The 20,768-nt window shown below is 41.8% G+C and overlaps 1 protein-coding gene across 1 annotated transcript in view; it reads right to left on the reverse strand.

Annotated features, from left to right (window-relative positions):
* Positions 1–20,409, reverse strand: part of LOC106592327 (doublecortin domain-containing protein 2) — a 41,575-nt gene extending 21,166 nt beyond the window's left edge. Inside the window, exons 1-7 of the mRNA XM_045717776.1 lie at positions 19,644–20,409; positions 17,794–17,848; positions 2,886–2,974; positions 2,187–2,321; positions 1,755–1,904; positions 1,485–1,542; positions 707–884 (exon numbers count right to left, since the gene is read on the reverse strand). Of these exons, the coding sequence (XP_045573732.1) occupies positions 707–884; positions 1,485–1,542; positions 1,755–1,904; positions 2,187–2,321; positions 2,886–2,974; positions 17,794–17,848; positions 19,644–19,930 (952 nt within the window). The 5' untranslated portion in view covers positions 19,931–20,409. The remainder of the gene's footprint in view (positions 1–706; positions 885–1,484; positions 1,543–1,754; positions 1,905–2,186; positions 2,322–2,885; positions 2,975–17,793; positions 17,849–19,643) is intronic.
* Between the last annotated feature and the right edge of the window lie 359 nt (positions 20,410–20,768).

A 20,768-nucleotide genomic window follows, 5' to 3' on the forward strand; every position in this document is an offset into this window, starting at 1 on the left:
TCTAGTATCTCAGTCAGTCGTAGATCTAGTATCTCAGTCAGTCGTAGATCTAGTATCTCAGTCAGTCGTAGATCTAGTATCTCAGTCAGTTGTAGATCTAGTATCTCAGTCAGTTGTAGATCTAGTATCTCAGTCAGTTGTAGATCTAGTATCTCAGTCAGTTGTAGATCTAGTATCTCAGTCAGTTGTAGATCTAGTATCTCAGTCAGTTGTAGATGTAGTATCTCAGTCAGTTGTAGATCTAGTATCTCAGTCAGTTGTAGATCTAGTATCTCAGTCAGTTGTAGATGTAGTATCTCAGTCAATTGTAGATCTAGTATCTCAGTCAGTTGTAGATGTAGTATCTCAGTCAATTGTAGATCTAGTATCTCAGTCAGTTGTAGATCTAGTATCTCAGTCAGTCGTAGATCTAGTATCTCAGTCAGTCGTAGATCTAGTATCTCAGTCAGTTATAGATCTAGTATCTCAGTCAGTCGTAGATCTAGTATCTCAGTCAGTCGTAGATCTAGTATCTCAGTCAGTTGTAGATCTAGTATCTCAGTCAGTTGTAGATCTAGTATCTCAGTCAGTCGTAGATCTAGTATCTCAGTCAGTTGTAGATCTAGTATCTCAGTCAGTTGTAGATCTAGTATCTCAGTCAGTTGTAGATCTAGTATCTCAGTCAGTTGTAGATCTAGTATCTCAGTCAGTCAGGGGCCGTTCCTACCGTTGTCCTGTGTTCCCAGGGAGATGCTGAGGCCACTCCTCCTCTTCCTGAGGGTCATGAGTCTCTGCTGGGAGATCTGCCTGGCGATGGACAACGTGCGGTCTTTGTCATGCGTAGATATCTTGGAGTCTGCTGGCTCTCTGCACCGCCACATAGACTTACTGTGGTGTACCGTCAACTAGAGTGAGATATAGAATCAGTCAATCACATTGCATTCATATAGTCCTAAGAACATGTCACCAAGTGCTTTATATTGAAGAGGAATATTGTGTTGGTCTTGATGTTTATTCTGATGGTGTAACGCGGGTCATATAAAGGGGACCAAGGCGCAGCGTGTAGAGTGCTCATACTTTACTTTAATGAAACACTTAACCAAAACAACAAAACGACAGCCAACAGTTCCGTCAGGTACACTTGACTAAACAGAAAACAACTACCCACAACAACACAGGAAAAACAGGCTGCCTAAGTATGGCTTCCAATCAGAGACAACCATAGACAGCTGCCTCTGATTGGAAACCATACCTGGCCAAAACATAGAAAACGAAAACATAGAATTTCCACCCACCTATCACACCCTGACCTAACTAAACAGAGAAAACACAGCTCTCCTAGGTCAGAGCGTGACATATGGATTGATAAAGCAGAGTCAACATTAGATAAGTCAACTGTTTTATAAAGAAGACTTGCTCACAGAAAGAAAGAATAAGAGCTCATTCTCAAAGAAGTTGGCTTTTCAAGTTGGCTTTTCAAGTTGGCTTTTCAAGACAATACTTACACTGTTTCTGTTTTGCTTTCCAGATGTGTATATGGGCGGTAATGAGGAAGCTTTGGATCTGGAAAAACAAAACAGAATGTGTAAGAAAGATCAGATGATTGACAGGAAACAGAAAACCAACAGTCTAAAATGCATTGTGTTTCACACATCAAGTGTAAGACACTTTTGTGACGGCGAGGGAGAGAGTAAAGAAAAAGGAGAGAACAATGAATGAAGTAAGGAATGAATAAAGGAACAATCCATGAGTCAGAAGCCTTCTGAGATATTTACCCTGTAGTCCTTCGTACGCCCCTTGGTTTGGTGAACAGAAGGTCACTGTAAGGAAGTCTTTTAAACTTGTCTCTCCCAACAGCCACGTAAAACTGTCCACTCTCCAAGTCCTTTCCTTCATTCACATGATTTCCATCAAAGGTGTAAAGGCTGTAAAAAGAACAACGCACACATCACAGTCATTTAGGGAAAAGAAGAAGAAGACATTATAAACCAGATCTAATCTGATGTTGATAATGAAACTCACAGGGCGAGTTTCCCAGACACAGATAAAGCCTAATCCTGAACCAAAAAAATGTATTTGATTGGAGAATCCCCATTGAGTATGCTTTTCAGTCCTGGACTAGGTTTAATCTGTGTCTGGGAAACTGCACCCCAAAAGTTGATGAAACTTAAAACATCTATTAAAGTGTAACCAATGACGTTTGGTACCTTCGTACACACCCCAGGATTCTCAAACCCATTTTGTCAGTGATCATCTCCAGAACCCTGTCGTATTGGCCCAGTATCCGCTGGGGTATCAGCAGCCTTAACGCTGGGTTCAACACATCACCATTCGCTACCACACTGCCAAGAGAATCAGAACTCTTCACAATCAGAACACATAACATACTTACTACGACTGTCGTACCTGGCTGGCTCACCTAGCTATCTTCAGACCAATGCTCTGGATAAGAGCGTCTGCTAAATTACTCAAAATGTTCAATGTAATTATAAACTGGGTGGTTGGAGCCCTGAATGCTGATTGGCTGACAGCCGTGGTATATCAGACCGTATATCACGGGTATGACAAAAACATGTCTTTTTCCACTGCTCTAATTACGTTAGTAACCAGTTTATAATAGCAGTAAGGCTTTGTGATATATGGCCAATATACCATGGTTAAGGGCTGTATCCAGACACTCTGCGTTGCGTCGTGCTTAAGAGCAGCCCTTAGCCGTGGTATAATGGCCATATACCACACCCCCTCGGGCCTTATTGGTTAATTATAACACAATTAACATCATGCACCAGTTCAGATCAATGTCAATCACAAACAACTGTGATGATGTAGTAGGTTCTACTTGTATATTAACACAATACACAGACACATTCACACAGGGACAAATGCACACAACAAGTTGAACTTACAAAATGGCACAGGGCTCTTTGATGGGTTTCAGGAATCTTGCTGATACAATGATTCGACTCTGGGGCACCGGTTTAGCCTGTGGATAAGGCTAAAAGTGGAGAAGAGCTTTATTTAACCAGGCAGGTCAGTTAAGAACAAATTCTTATTTACAATGACGGCCTACCGGGGAACAGTGGGTTAACTGCCTTGTTCAGGGGCAGAACGACAGATTTTTACCTTGTCAGCTCTGGGATTCAAACCAGCAACCTTTCTGTTACTGGACCAACACTCTAACCACTAGGCTACCTGCCGCCCCAGATTGATTGGTTATTTGACTAACGTAAAATGTACTGGGCAATATACATAATATCTCCCTAAGGTGAACACTAAAACATCTCATTTTGAGCATTCATCAACTACAAAAAAGAGAACCCATTTTTGAACCAATATAAACCTCTTCCCTGGTGAGAGAGAGAGCAGTCTATTGTGTGTCCTGACAACCCTCTCTGAGGAGCAAAGCCTTAGAGCCCAGTGGGTTGTCAGTAGGTTGTCAGTAGGTTGTCAGTGGGTTGTCAGTGGGTTGTCAGTGGGTTGTCAGTGGCTTGTCAGTGGCTTGTCAGTAGGTTGTCAGTGGATTGTCAGTGGGTTGTCAGTGGGTTGTCAGTGGCTTGTCAGTAGGTTGTCAGTGGATTGTCAGTGGGTTGTCAGTGGCTTGTCAGTGGGTTGTCAGTAGGTTGTCAGTGGGTTGTCAGTGGGTTGTCACTGGGTTGTCAGTGGGTTGTCAGTGGGTTTTGTCAGTGGGTTGTCAGTGGGTTGTCAGTAGGTTGTCAGTGGGTTGTCTGGTGTTTATGTAACCGGTGTGAAATGGCAGGCTAGTTAGCGATGTGGGCGCTAATAGTGTTTCAATCGGTGAGGTCACTCGCTCTGAGACCTTGAAGTACCGTAAATTCCGGACTATAAGCCGCAACTTTTTTCCCAGCTTTGAACCTCGCGGCTTAAACAATGACGCGGCTAATATATGGATTTTTCCCGCATTCTGTGACGTGCACAGTTTTTTGGCGGCATGAAGCTTTCATTAGACCAATGAAATTGCCGAACGGGTTAAGGTCAAACAACTTTTTTGTTTACTGTTTAGATTAAATCGAGCGCTCTCAAACTTCCCATCATTCTGATTACGATAGTCATTTTGTCACCCTCATCATGGCAAAGACACAGAGAAATGCATATGATGCAGCTTTCAAGTTGAAGGCGATTGATCTGGCTGTTGGAAAAGGAAATAGAGCTGCTGCACGGGAGCTTGGTCTTAATGAGTCGATGATAAGACATTGGAAACAGCAGCGTGAGGAATTGACTCAGTGCAAAAAGACAACTAAAGCTTACTGCTAATTTTTTGTTACAAGCCGTGTTTCGTTAAAGCCTATTTATTTTTGTTACAAGCCGTGTTTCGTTAAAGCCTGTGTAAAGTTCATTTGTTTCAATGTACCGGTAGGCACCTGCGGCTTATAGACATGTGCGGCTTATTTATATTCAAAATAATATATTTTTTAAATTCAGTGGGTGCGGCTTATATTCAGGTGCGCTTAATAGTCCGGAAATTACCGCGGCTTGTGTGGAGTGGTGGGTAATGATGCTTCGTGGGAGGCAGTTGTTGATGTGTGCAGAGGGTCCCTGGTTTGAGCCCAGGTAGGGGCAAGGAGAGGGACGGAAGCTATACTGTTACATTTAGCCGTGTGGGTGTGTGTGTTGTGAAGGGTCATGCCACTCCTACAGGCTTCCAATCTCCCTAGGCCACACCCTTCCCTCCACACCTGTTCAACTCTCCTGTAATCACCTCACCTCTACCTGTCTGTTTACCTTTCTCCTCACCTCTACCTGTCTGTTTACCTTTCTCCTCTACCTCTCCTCTTCCTCTCCTCTACCTCACCTCTACCTGTCTGTTTACCTTTCTGTTTACCTTTCTCCTCTACCTCACCTCTACCTGTCTGTTTACCTTTCTCCTCTACCTCACCTCTACCTGTCTGTTTACCTTTCTCCTCTACCTCTACCTGTCTGTTTACCTTTCTCCTCTACCTCTCCTCTACCTGTCTGACTGAGATACTAGATCTACAACTGACTGAGATACTAGATCTACAACTGACTGAGATACTAGATCTACAACTGAAAGGTAAACCTGTCTGTTTACCTTTCTCCTCTACCTGTCTGTTTACCTTTCTCCTCTACCTGTCTGTTTACCTTTCTCCTCTACCTTTCTGTTTACCTTTCTCCTCTACCTCACCTCTACCTGTCTGTTTACCTTTCTCCTCTACCTCTCCTCTTCCTCTCCTCTACCTGTCTGTTTACCTTTCTCCTCTACCTCACCTCTACCTGTCTGTTTATCTTTCTCCTCTACCTCACCTCTACCTGTCTGTTTACCTTTCTGTTTACCTTTCTCCTCTACCTCTCCTCTTCCTCTCCTCTACCTGTCTGTTTACCTTTCTCCTCTACCTCACCTCTACCTGTCTGTTTATCTTTCTCCTCTACCTCTCCTCTACCTTTCTGTTTACCTTTCTCCTCCACCTCTCCTCTACCTTTCTGTTTACCTTTCTGTTTACCTTTCTCCTCTACCTTTCTGTTTACCTTTCTCCTCTACCTCTCCTCTACTTTTCTGTTTACCTTTCTCCTCTACCTCACCTCTACCTTTCTGTTTACCTTTCTCCTCCACCTCTCCTCTACTTTTCTGTTTACCTTTCTCCTCTACCTCTCCTCTACCTTTCTGTTTACCTTTCTCCTCTACCTCACCTCTACCTTTCTGTTTACCTTTCTCCTCTACCTCTACCTGTCTGTTTACCTTTCTCCTCTACCTCACCTCTACCTGTCTGTTTACCTTTCTCCTCTACCTCACCTCTACCTGTCTGTTTACCTTTCTCCTCTACCTCTCCTCTACCTGTCTGTTTACCTTTCTCCTCTACCTCTCCTCTACCTTTCTGTTTACCTTTCTCCTCTACCTCTCCTCTACCTGTCTGACTGAGATACTAGATCTACAACTGACTGAGATACTAGATCTACAACTGACTGAGATACTAGATCTACAACTGAAAGGTAAACCTGTCTGTTTACCTTTCTCCTCTACCTGTCTGTTTACCTTTCTCCTCTACCTGTCTGTTTACCTTTCTCCTCTACCTTTCTGTTTACCTTTCTCCTCTACCTCACCTCTACCTGTCTGTTTACCTTTCTCCTCTACCTCTCCTCTTCCTCTCCTCTACCTGTCTGTTTACCTTTCTCCTCTACCTATCTGTTTACCTTTCTGTTTACCTTTCTCCTCTACCTCACCTCTACCTGTCTGTTTATCTTTCTCCTCTACCTCACCTCTACCTGTCTGTTTACCTTTCTGTTTACCTTTCTCCTCTACCTCTACCTGCCTGTTTACCTTTCTGTTTACCTTTCTCCTCTACCTCTCCTCTACCTTACTGTTTACCTTTCTCCTCTACCTCTCCTCTACCTTTCTGTTTACCTTTCTCCTCCACCTTTCTGTTTACCTTTCTCCTCTACCTTTCTGTTTACCTTTCTCCTCTACCTCTACCTGTCTGTTTACCTTTCTCCTCTACCTCTCCTCTACCTTTCTGTTTACCTTTCTCCTCCACCTCTCCTCTACTTTTCTGTTTACCTTTCTCCTCTACCTCACCTCTACCTTTCTGTTTACCTTTCTCCTCTACCTCTACCTGTCTGTTTACCTTTCTCCTCTACCTCACCTCTACCTGTCTGTTTACCTTTCTCCTCTACCTCACCTCTACCTGTCTGTTTACCTTTCTCCTCTACCTCTCCTCTACCTGTCTGTTTACCTTTCTCCTCTACCTCTCCTCTACCTTTCTGTTTACCTTTCTCCTCTACCTGTCTGTTTACCTTTCTGTTTACCTTTCTCCTCTACCTCTCCTCTACCTGTCTGTTTACCTTTCTCCTCTACCTCTACCTCTACCTGCCTGTTTACCTTTCTCCTCTACCTCTACCTGTCTGTTTACCTTTCTCCTCTACCTCTCCTCTACCTGTCTGTTTACCTTTCTGTTTACCTTTCTCCTCTACCTGTCTGTTTACCTTTCTCCTCTACCTCTCCTCTACCTTTCTGTTTACCTTTCTCCTCCACCTCTCCTCTACCTTTCTGTTTACCTTTCTCCTCTACCTTTCTGTTTACCTTTCTCCTCTACCTCTACCTTTCTGTTTACCTTTCTCCTCTACCTCTCCTCTACCTTTCTGTTTACCTTTCTCCTCCACCTCTCCTCTACCTTTCTGTTTACCTTTCTCCTCTACCTTTCTGTTTACCTTTCTCCTCTACCTCTACCTTTCTGTTTACCTTTCTCCTCTACCTCTCCTCTACCTTTCTGTTTACCTTTCTCCTCCACCTCTCCTCTACCTTTCTGTTTACCTTTCTCCTCTACCTTTCTGTTTACCTTTCTCCTCTACCTCTACCTTTCTGTTTACCTTTCTCCTCTACCTCTCCTCTACCTTTCTGTTTACCTTTCTCCTCCACCTCTCCTCTACCTTTCTGTTTACCTTTCTCCTCTACCTCACCTCTACCTTTCTGTTTACCTTTCTCCTCTACCTCTACCTGTCTGTTTACCTTTCTCCTCTACCTCACCTCTACCTGTCTGTTTACCTTTCTCCTCTACCTCACCTCTACCTGTCTGTTTACCTTTCTCCTCTACCTCTCCTCTACCTGTCTGTTTACCTTTCTCCTCTACCTCTCCTCTACCTTTCTGTTTACCTTTCTCCTCCACCTCTCCTCTACCTTTCTGTTTACCTTTCTCCTCTACCTTTCTGTTTACCTTTCTCCTCTACCTTTCTCCTCTACCTTTCTGTTTACCTTTCTCCTCTACCTCTACCTGTCTGTTTACCTTTCTGTTTCCCTTTCTCCTCTACCTCTCCTCTACCTTTCTGTTTACCTTTCTCCTCTACCTCTCCTCTACCTTTCTGAGTCCTCTGTTTCCCCATATAAGCTGCACGCTTCTTCCTCTCTACCAGTTCAGTTGATGTTGGTGATGCCATGGGGCGGCCCTATCCTTCCATTCGGTGTGATATGATGACGTAAGTGCCCTTTGTTATTATACTGATTGGAGAAATATAAATCCTAAATGTTTATATGTACAGTATATGCGGTAGCCTACATTATATCCCTTTAATAGCCTACGTTATATCCCTTTAATAGCCTACGTTATATCCCTTTAATAGCCTACATTATATCCCTTTAATAGCCTACATTATATCCCTTTAATAACCTACGTTATATCCCTTTAATAGCCTACATTATATCCCTTTAATAGCCTACGTTATATCCCTTTAATAGCCTACATTATATCCCTTTAATAACCTACATTATATCCCTTTAATAGCCTACATTATATCCCTTTAATAGCCTACGTTATATCCCTTTAATAGCCTACGTTATATCCCTTTAATAGCCTACGTTATATCCCTTTAATAGCCTACATTATATCCCTTTAATAACCTACATTATATCCCTTTAATAGCCTACGTTATATCCCTTTAATAGCCTACATTATATCCCTTTAATAGCCTACATTATATCCCTTTAATAACCTACGTTATATCCCTTTAATAGACTACGTTATATCCCTTTAATAGCGTACGTTATATCCCTTTAATAACCTACGCTATATCCCTTTAATAGCCTACGTTATATCCCTTTAATAGCCTACGTTATATCCCTTTAATAGCCTACGTTATATCCCTTTAATAGCGTACGTTATATCCCTTTAATAGCCTACATTATATCCCTTTAATAACCTACATTATATCCCTTTAATAGCCTACGTTATATCCCTTAAATAACCTACATTATATCCCTTTAATAGCCTACGTTATATCCCTTTAATAACCTACGTTAAATCCCTTTAATAGCCTACGTTATATCCCTTTAATAGCGTACGTTATATCCCTTTAATAACCTACGTTATATCCCTTTAATAGCCTACATTATATCCCTTTAATAGCCTATGTTATATCCCTTTAATAGCCTACGTTATATCCCTTTAATAGCGTACGTTATATCCCTTTAATAACCTACGTTATATCCCTTTAATAGCCTACGTTATATCCCTTTAATAGCCTACGTTATATCCCTTTAATAGCCTACGTTATATCCCTTTAATAGCCTACATTATATCCCTTTAATAGCGTACGTTATATCCCTTTAATAGCCTACATTATATCCCTTTAATAGCCTACGTTATATCCCTTTAATAACCTACATTATATCCCTTTAATAGCCTACGTTATATCCCTTTAATAACCTACATTATATCCCTTTAATAACCTACGTTATATCCCTTTAATAGCCTACATTATATCCCTTTAATAGCCTACGTTATATCCCTTTAATAACCTACGTTATATCCCTTTAATAGCCTACATTATATCCCTTTAATAACCTACGTTATATCCCTTTAATAGCCTATGTTATATCCCTTTAATAGTCTACGTTATATTCCTTTAATAGCCTACATTATATCCCTTTAATAGCCTACGTTATATCCCTTTAATAGCCTACGTTAAATCCCTTTAATAGCATACGTTATATCCCTTTAATAGCATACGTTATATCCCTTTAATAACCTACGTTATATCCCTTTAATAGCCTACGTTATATCCCTTTAATAGCCTACGTTATATCCCTTTAATAACCTACGTTATATCCCTAACCTACGTTATATCCCTTTAATAGCCTACGTTATATCCCTTTAATAACCTACATTATATCCCTTTAATAGCCTACGTTAAATCCCTTTAATAGCATACGTTATATCCCTTTAATAGCATACGTTATATCCCTTTAATAACCTACGTTATATCCCTTTAATAGCCTACGTTATATCCCTTTAATAGCCTACGTTATATCCCTTTAATAACCTACGTTATATCCCTAACCTACATTATATCCCTTTAATAGCCATGTTATGTTTGATCATGCTAATTTCTCCTTTTATGTTTATCCTGGCAGTCTCCTCAGTTGGTTGTTGGATTTTAAGCCTGTTCCCCACAGTCACCAGAGGGTATCCTGTGAAGCAAGCTAGATCTGAGTTTTCTAAAGCTAATCAGCTTCAGTTAGCTTCACATTCCAGCTCAGGCTTCATCTATACTACGATGGTGCTTGTCCGCCTGCCGCTAACTCTAGCAGGCTTGTAACTGCGCGTTTATGTCGCATATGGCTAGTCGAACACCAAACGCTTCATTGAGACAATGCTGAAACATCAATCCATTGGAGAGTCAGAACTCCTCATTGAGACAATGCTGAAACATCAATCCACTGGAGAGTCAGAACTCCTCATTGAGACAATGCTGAAACATCAATCCACTGGAGAGTCAGAACTCCTCATTGAGACAATGCTGAAACATCAATCCACTGGAGAGTCAGAACTCCTCATTGAGACAATGCTGAAACATCAATCCATTGGAGAGTCAGAACTCCTCATTGAGACAATGCTGAAACATCAATCCATTGGAGAGTCAGAACTCCTCATTGAGACAATGCTGAAACATCAATCCATTGGAGAGTCAGAACTCCTCATTGAGACAATGCTGAAACATCAATCCATTGGAGAGTCAGAACTCCTCATTGAGACAATGCTGAAACATCAATCCATTGGAGAGTCAGTGCCACATTTTAATTTGTGCTGAAATCAAAATGAAAGAAAAGGGCTTTTATAAGTGTCGTTTTTAGTTTATTACTTATCATTAATACCTGCTTTGTTTTTGTGTTCTTTCATGACTAAATGTGTAATAGATATTTTAATATCACTATTTTAAAACACAAAACATTGGATTAATAAAATATTTAATTAGCCATCTTCCTCAAATCAGGGGGATGATGCAATCTTTGCAAGCGGGAGGGAATCTGCTTTCATTGGTCCTCAACTCATGGCTTAGTCATTTCATTCAGGGTAAGTGGAGTTAGCCTGCCCTAGACCAGGTTAGTTCTGAATGCAGGATAAATGGAGTTAACCCTGAGTTAGCCTGCCCTGGAGCAGGTTAGTTCTGAATGCAGGATAAATGGAGTTAGCCTGCCCTAGACCAGGTTAGTTCTGAATGCAGGATAAATGGAGTTAGCCTGCCCTAGACCAGGTTAGTTCTGAATGCAGGATAAATGGAGTTAGACCTGAGTTAGCCTGCCCTGGAGCAGGTTAGTTCTGAATGCAGGATAAATGGAGTTAACCCTGAGTTAGCCTGGCCTGGAGCAGGTTAGTTCTGAATGCAGGATAAATGGAGTTAACCCTGAGTTAGCCTGGCCTGGAACAGGTTAGTTCTGAATGCAGGATAAATGGAGTTAGACCTGAGTTAGCCTGCCCTGGAACAGGTTAGTTCTGAATGCAGGATAAATGGAGTTAACCCTGAGTTAGCCTGGCCTGGAACAGGTTAGTTCTGAATGCAGGATAAATGGAGTTAGACCTGAGTTAGCCTGCCCTGGAACAGGTTAGTTCTGAATGCAGGATCAATGGAGTTAGACCTGAGTTAGCCTGGCCTGGAGCAGGTTAGTTCTGAATGCAGGATAAATGGAGTTAGACCTGAATTAGCCTGCCCTGGATCAGGTTAGTTCTGAATGCAGGATAAATGGAGTTAGACCTGAGTTAGCCTGGCCTGGAACAGGTTAGTTCTGAATGCAGGATAAATGGAGTTAGACCTGAGTTTGCCTGCCCTGGAGCAGGTTAGTTCTGAATGCAGGATAAATGGAGTTAGCCTTGAGTTAGCCAGCCCTGGAGCAGGTTAGTTCTGAATGCAGGATAAATGGAGTCAGCCCTGAATTAGCCTGCCCTGGATCAGGTTAGTTCTGCAGGTTTCAGTGCCATAGAAATGTACCTGGCTAAAAGGTGAGCCACGTTCGATTGACCGGTTATCCTGTGTTGGACACAAGAGTTGATCAACGTTACGTCTCTAACTCCTCAGACCTGCTTGGTAGGATAACCCTCTGGCACTACTTTGTCATGTGTTCCTAATGTTTCCATTCTTTATCTCCCTTTCAGACCTCCACGTCCTTGTTCCCCACGTTCTTGTTCCCCACGTCCTTGTTCTCCACGTCCTTGTTCCCCACGTCCTTGTTCCCCACGTCCTTGTTCTCCACGTCCTGGTTCTCCACATCCTTGTCCTCCACATCCTTGTCCTCCACATCCTTGTTCATTGCATTCTGACCGATGCGCCATAATGGCAGCAACAGTCCTGAACCTAGCTTACAGTCCTGAACCTAGCTTACAGTCTATGGTGGCAGCAACAGTCCTGAACCTAGCTTACAGTCCTGAACCTAGCTTACAGTCCTGAACCTAGCTTACAGTCTATGGTGGCAGCAACAGTCCTGAACCTAGCTTACAGTCTATGGTGGCAGGAACAGTCCTGAACCTAGCTTACAGTCTATGATGGCAGCAACAGTCCTGAACCTAGCTTACAGTCCTGAACCTAGCTTACAGTCTATGATGGCAGGAACAGTCCTGAACCTAGCTTACAGTCCATGATGGCAGGAACAGTCGTGAACCTAGCTTACAGTCCATGGTGGCAGGAACAGTCCTGAACCTAGCTTACAGTCCATGATGGCAGGAACAGTCCTGAACCTAGCTTACAGTCCATGGTGGCAGGAACAGTCCTAAACCCAGTTAACAGTCCATCCTAGCCCTACTTCCTCTTAAGTGTGGCGGGCTGTTTGGTCACAGCCAGGGTTGTGAGTGTTGTTTGAGGGCCTCTTTAATTGAACCAATCAGAGGAACATGACAGTGGTGAGTGTGGCTCTCATAAATAGACTGGCCTATTAAACCTCCACTAGTCATGATTAGAACAGAACTCATGCAGTGGTTGTGTCCCAAATGGCACCCTATTCCCTCTATAGTGCCCTATTTTTTTTGGCCAGAGCACTATGGGCCCTGATCAAAAGTGGTGCACTACATAGGGAATAGGGTGCCATTTGGGACACGTGTGGCTGCTCCTCTGTAAATAAACTGATTGTAAATAAAACCCTTAGCGCTGGACAAGGTGGCTACGGACGTGTGACGTCAGTGTTTCCACCTCTCGGTGTGGGGTAAGATATATCTGACCACGAGGCACTCTGCGGCCAACAATGATTGCTTAAAGATGTTTTTCCAGATTAAATATGTATTGAAGGAGGTTGATTATCATCATTACATTAGTAATTCATAGTCACTGATCTGCCAACAAAGTGATTATTCACAAACCACAAAGGACTTGACTAAACACTGGTATTCACCTCACTTAGCTGTTCTTTCTCAAACAGCACTGACCATGTTTACATGCACACCAATATCCTGTTATTATTCAGGTTACCATGTTTACATGCACACCAATATCCTGTTATTATTCAGGTTACCACGTTTACATGCACACCAATATCCTGTTATTATTCAGGTTACCATGTTTACATGCACACCAATATCCTGTTATTATTCAGGTTACCACGTTTACATGCACACCAATATCCTGTTATTATTCAGGTTACCACGTTTACATGCACACCAATATCCTGTTATTATTCAGGTTACCACGTTTACATGCACACCAATATCCTGTTATTATTCAGGTTACCACGTTTACATGCACACCAATATCCTGTTATTATTCAGGTTACCACGTTTACATGCACACCAATATCCTGTTATTATTCAGGTTACCATGTTTACATGCACATCAATATCCTGTTATTATTCAGGTTACCACGTTTACATGCACACCAATATCCTGTTATTATTCAGGTTACCACGTTTACATGCACACCAATATCCTGTTATTATTCAGGTTACCACGTTTACATGCACACCAATATCCTGTTATTATTCAGGTTACCACGTTTACATGCACACCAATATCCTGTTATTATTCAGGTTACCATGTTTACATGCACACCAATATCCTGTTATTATTCAGGTTACCACGTTTACATGCACACCAATATCCTGTTATTATTCAGGTTACCACGTTTACATGCACACCAATATCCTGTTATTATTCAGGTTACCACGTTTACATGCACACCAATATCCTGTTATTATTCAGGTTACCATGTTTACATGCACATCAATATCCTGTTATTATTCAGGTTACCACGTTTACATGCACACCAATATCCTGTTATTATTCAGGTTACCATGTTTACATGCACACCAATATCCTGTTATTATTCAGGTCACCACGTTTACATGCACACCAATATCCTGTTATTATTCAGGTTACCACGTTTACATGCACACCAATATCCTGTTATTATTCAGGTCACCACGTTTACATGCACACCAATATCCTGTTATTATTCAGGTTACCACGTTTACATGCACATCAATATCCTGTTATTATTCAGGTTACCATGTTTACATGCACACCAATATCCTGTTATTATTCAGGTTACCATGTTTACATGCACATCAATATCCTGTTATTATTCAGGTTACCACGTTTACATGCACATCAATATCCTGTTATTATTCGGCATAATAAAGTATTCTGTTTTTGACTTGATGCATATAAACATCATATCCCGTTTACAATAAACCCCCAAAAAGCTTCTATCCCAGTTATGAGATAAATAAGATTCCTGGGATATGCTAATTTTAGATGGGATACATCTTATCCTGTCTACTGTTGTTTTCCACGGTCTGAACAGGCTCAGTTCCACAGGTGTTGTGTGATGATGTTTTCATCTGAATGTCAAACAAATTACTTCAAAAAGTAGCAGTTCCATCCACAATAATTCCATAATAATTTATTTTGCTGATATTCCGTACTGGACCGTCTAAGCTACTGGCTAAGCTTCTTTCACCCCTAATTTAGACAAGTTTCTGCTTATAATTTCCCACATTTGGTAGGCCATATTGTAATTTCCGACATTTGGTAGGCCATATTGTAATTTCCGACATTTGGTAGGCCATATTGTAATTTCCGACATTTGGTGGCCATATTGTAATTTCCGACATTTGGTAGGCCATTTTGTAATTTCCGACATTTGGTAGGCCATATTGTAATTTCCGACATTGGTAGGCCATTTTGTAATTTCCGACATTTGGTAGACCATATTGTAATTTCCGACATTTGGTAGGCCATTTTGTAATTTCCGACATTTGGTAGACCATATTGTAATTTCCGACATTGGTAGGCCATTTTGTAATTTCCGACATTTGGTAGACCATATTGTAATTTCCGACATTTGGTAGGCCATTTTGTAATTTCCGACATTTGGTAGGCCATATTGTAATTTCCGACATTGGTAGGCCATTTTGTAATTTCCGACATTTGGTAGACCATATTGTAATTTCCGACATTTGGTAGGCCATATTGTAATTTCCGACATTTGGTAGGCCATATTGTAATTTCCGACATTCGGTAGGCCATATTGTAATTTCCGACATTTGGTTGGCCATTTGTTTGTCAACTATAGTTAGATACATGCAGCTTCTATTCTGTCATAACTTGTTGCCCCAGAAAAGTAAATAAAGTAGTGCTGACCAGAATAATGTCTAACATGGACAGAATGGATACATTAGTAATCTAGTTAACATTGGTAAAGTTGTCTGTTTCCTTTTAGGGACCGGGGAGAAAAGTAAATAAAGTAGTGCTGACCAGAATAATGTCTAACATGGACAGAATGGATACATTAGTAATCTAGTTAACATTGGTAAAGTTGTCTGTTTCCTTTTAGGGACCGGGGAGAAAACTCAATAACGTAGTGCTGACCAGAATAATGTCTAAGATCCATAGAATGGATACATTAGTAATCTAGTTAACATTGGTAAAGTTGTCTGTTTCCTTTTAGGGACCGGGGAGAAAAGTAAATAAAGTAGTGCTGACCAGAATAATGTCTAACATGGATAGAATGGATACATTAGTAATCTAGTTAACATTGGTAAAGTTGTCTGTTTCCTTTTAGGGACCGGGGAGAAAAGTAAATAAAGTAGTGCTGACCAGAATAATGTCTTACATGGATAGAATGGATACATTAGTAATCTAGTTAACATTGGTAAAGTTGTCTGTTTCTTTTTAGGGACCGGGGAGAAAACGCAATAACTCCCAGAACAGTGGAAAGATCAGTCCCATGCAAAATGTCCAAATGTCATCAGTTTGACGGGTTTTAAGGAAATGAAAAGCTGTAAAAATGATAAAACACGTTTCTGATAAGACTTCAGTTCGTCTTGGGTAAATATTTTATGTGGTTGAAATTATGTCTGCTTGCATAACAGAGTCAAAGATAACACATTAAACGTGCATTCGCATTTTCTCAAGAGATGCTGAAAGAAATCATATTTCTCCACTCCTGTTCCCGAGACTAAATTAACATTTGTTGTATAATTTTACTGCAAAAAATTCATAATTCTGCAGGAGTTAATACTATACTACTCTACATGTGAGATGTTATTGGCCTACAGTCACGTCCTGACCAGTATAAGGGGTTATTTGTCATTATAGTTGGTCAGGGCGTGGCGGGGGGGTGTTTGTTTTGTGTGTTTGGGTATTTTGGGTTTAGGTTCTAGTTTTCCTATTTCTATGTTTAAATCTAGCTTTTCTATTTCTATGTGAGTTTTGGTAATGACCTCCAATTAGAGACAGCTGGTGGTTGTTGTCTCTAATTGGAGGCCATATTTAGTTGTGTTTGTTTTCACTTGTGTTTGTGGGTGGTTGTTTCTAGTATAGTCTGTGCACCTTACTGGACTGTTTTTGTCGTTTGTTTATTTTGATTAAGTGTTTTCTTTAATAAAATAAGAAGATGAGCACTTTACCTGCTGCACCTTGGTCCACTCAATACGACCCGTGTGACACCTTTAGTGTCCATTTTTCAGTTACTAATCCATTTAACCCATATGAATTTAAATGAGGAATATTCTGATAATTCATAGGTACAGGGATACTCGTGAGCGGGATATCAAAGGTGCATGTAAACATCTAATCCCGAATAAGACCTTAAGCGGGATATGAGCTACTACCCAGAATACTGTGCGCATGTAAACATGGTGACTGACATTACACCTTTCATAGCTGATTCTTCGCAAACAGGCACCCAGAGGCCAGGGCTTCTCAAACAGTCACCCAGAGACCAGGGCTTCTCAAAATGGCACCCAGAGACCAGGGCTTCTCAAACAGGCACCCAGAGGCCAGGGCTTCTCAAACAGGCACCCAGAGACCAGGGCTTCTCAAACAGGCACCCAGAGACCAGGGCTTCTCAAACAGGCACCCAGAGACCAGGGCTTCTCAAACAGGCACCCAGAGGCCAGGGCTTCTCAAACAGGCACCCAGAGGCCAGGGCTTCTCAAACAGGCACCCAGAGACCAGGGCTTCTCAAACAGGCACCCAGAGGCCAGGGCTTCTCAAACAGTCACCCAGAGACCAGGGCTTCTCAAACAGGCACCCAGAGGCCAGGGCTTCTCAAACAGGCACCCAGAGGCCAGGGCTTCTCAAACAGGCACCCAGAGACCAGGGCTTCTCAAACAGGCACCCAGAGGCCAGGGCTTCTCAAACAGGCACCCAGAGGCCAGGGCTTCTCAAACAGGCACCCAGAGGCCAGTGCTTCTCAAACAGGCACCCAGAGGCCAGTGCTTCTCAAACAGGCACCCAGAGACCAGGGCTTCTCAAACAGGCACCCAGAGGCCAGGGCTTCTCAAACAGGCACCCAGAGACCAGGGCTTCTCAAACAGGCACCGAGAGACCAGGGCTTCTCAAACAGGCACCCAGAGTCCAGGGCTTCTCAAACAGGCACCCAGAGACCAGGACATCTTGTGAGTGAATGTTGACAATTAAAAACATGTTTCCCTTTTGAAGGACAAACGTCATCCATCATTCAAAACAGTTGCAGTCTAATTGACAGCACAGCATGGCCAGCAAGCCAGGACCAGTAGAAGACACGGTCTAGTGAGTTTCTCTTGGTAAAGTGGTGTGAATGGAGGACAGTACAACAAGTCATCTCACCTGCCCTGAAGTAGTAAGGAGCATCCTCTTCTTTTTGGATCCTATCTGTGAATAACTGCAATTACAATGGAGGGACAAAGTTATACACACAACTGCAATTACAATGGAGGGACAAAGTTATACACTCAACTGCAATTACAATGGAGGGACAAAGTTATACACTCAACTACAATTACAATGGAGGGACAAAGTTATACACTCAGCTACAATTACAATGGAGGGACAAAGTTATACACTCAACTACAATTACAATGGAGGGACAAAGTTATACACTCAACTACAATTACAATGGAGGGACAAAGTTATACACTCAACTACAATTACAATGGAGGGACAAAGTTATACACTCAACTACAATTACAATGGAGGGACAAAGTTATACACTCAACTACAATTACAATGGAGGGACAAAGTTATACACACAACTGCAATTATCTGTGGTATAATTGGTCAGAAATTTTACAGAATATTTTTTTTTTATTTAAACTTTATTTAACTAGGCAAATCAGCTAAGAACAAATTCTTATTTTACAATGACGGCCTACCCCGGCCAAAACCTTCCCTTAACCCGGACGACGCTAGGCCAACTGTGAGTGGCCTTATGGGACTCCTTCCGATCACGGCCGGTTGTGATACAGCCAAGGATCGAACCAGAGTCTGTAGTAACGCCTCTAGCACTGAGATGCAAGTGCCTTAGACAGCTGAGCCACTCGGGAGGCCATATAATGGGTCTAGGAGGAGTGTGGTCCAAATGCCACAATGTCATCTCTATGTCATCTCTATGTCATCTCTATGTCTCTATGTCACAATGTCATCTCAAAGCTCCTATCTAAGTAACTGCAATTGCAATGGAGGGACAAGTATCATGAAAAAACCTTTCAGTGATAAAATATGAGGATACAATTACTATGAATAGATTCTATAAGGAGTGTGGGCCAAATGCCATCTCTACAAACCCTTTAATAAAAGGCTGCTTTACAGATAATAATTATAGTGGGTACAGTAGCCTACATGTTTAGGGAACACTGTCCAACTGTAACAGTTCGAATTAGGGTTATCACTATTTTATAGTTATTGCAACATCAGTAAAGTGAGGTCAACTCGACCTTGAAATGTGAACATCACAGACAGAGAGTCTGTCATTCAGTATCAATGAACATCACAGACAGCGAGTCTGTCATTCAGTATCAATGAACATCACAGACAGCGAGTCTGTCATTCAGTATCAATGAACATTACAGACAGCGAGTCTGTCATTCAGTATCAATGAACATCACAGACAGCGAGTCTGTCATTCAGTATCAATGAACATCACAGACAGCGAGTCTGTCATTCAGTATCAATGAACATCACAGACAGCGAGTCTGTCATTCAGTATCAATGAACATCACAGACAGCGAGTCTGTCATTCAGTATCAATGAACATCACAGACAGCGAGTCTGTCATTCAGTATCAATGAACATCACAGACAGCGAGTCTGTCATTCAGTATCAATGAACATCACAGACAGCGAGTCTGTCATTCAGTATCAATGAACATCACAGACAGCGAGTCTGTCATTCAGTATCAATGAACATCACAGACAGCGAGTCTGTCATTCAGTATCAATGAACATCACAGACAGCGAGTATGTCATTCAGTATCAATGAACATCACAGACAGCGAGTCTGTCATTCAGTATCAATGAACATCACAGACAGCGAGTCTGTCATTCAGTATCAATGAACATCACAGACAGCGAGTCTGTCATTCAGTATCAATGAACATCAATGAACATCAATAATATACATTAACTAATTCAACAGACAATTATTACACACACACACACACACACATTTATCTTACTCACTCCAATTTCTTGAATTTCTCTCTCCCGGCAGCGACATATTGTTCCCCGCTCTGTAGATGGTCCAGGCAGGCCACCCGATGTCCCATTCTAGGGGTGTAGATGTTCCGAACCGCTCCAAACGGAGCCTGCACACCCCCCGTCACATCTCGAAGAAAAGTGTCAAAATTGGACACTCTCTTTTGGTTTACCACTAACCGGCGAGCCTCGTAAAAGGGATCTCCATTTCGATACACGAAAATGTTCTTCACGACAGGTTGGGATAGAAAATTGGGCTTTTCAGAGTTCATGACGATTGGGGTCAAAGTATGGAAGGCTATGCTAGATCATTTCCCCACACAAATAAAAATGCATCCAATTTCAACGTAGTAAACCACACTGTTACAGGATTGGACGGTCGTCATTATCGATACGCCGTTAACGGATATTTTAGGTCCATTCAGTCCACATTTTCAAATGAGCATCTTGAACTTCGCATAAAATAGTCCACTGCGCAACCTGAACGAAAGTTAGGCTACTTAGCTGAGTTCTTCAATCGTGCATGTTATTCAGGTAAATACTTCCTGGTAAAAATGTTCTGAATGTAACGGGAACAACTTCATAAAAGGCACATGCAGAGTCAGGTTGCGTGGCCCGTTATGCCCCGTTCTGCCCAGGTGACGGTAGAAGTCTCCTGTGTATCATACCGTTTTCCTACGGTGTGTTCAGCCCCGAGGTGTCATGGGAAGGCAGGTGTTGAGCCGTTTCTATAGAAACACACACGCACACAGTCACACCGCTTGTCACTAACTGCACCGCCACAAGCAACAGGTGGGTTAATAACTCAACTAAAAACAAGTGCATGGAATATAAACGTTATGAATGGGGAACAAGTCGTAAGCACACGTATAACTCTGTACAAAAAAAAGTGAAGAGAATCAATTTACAAATAAAAAATCTATGGAACCTTAAAGGCCCAATGCTGACGTTTTTATCTCAATATCAAATCATTTCTGGTTAACAATGAAGTACCTTACCGCAAGTATTTTAAATTAAAATGGTCAAAAATAAAGAAATATCTTATTCGTAAATAGCAGCTTCTCAAGCAAGAATGTTGCTAGGAGTCTGGGAGTGGTCTGAATGGGGAGG

The sequence above is a fragment of the Salmo salar genome, chromosome ssa05, assembly GCF_905237065.1.
Source record: "Salmo salar chromosome ssa05, Ssal_v3.1, whole genome shotgun sequence".
Taxonomy (NCBI): domain Eukaryota; kingdom Metazoa; phylum Chordata; class Actinopteri; order Salmoniformes; family Salmonidae; genus Salmo; species Salmo salar.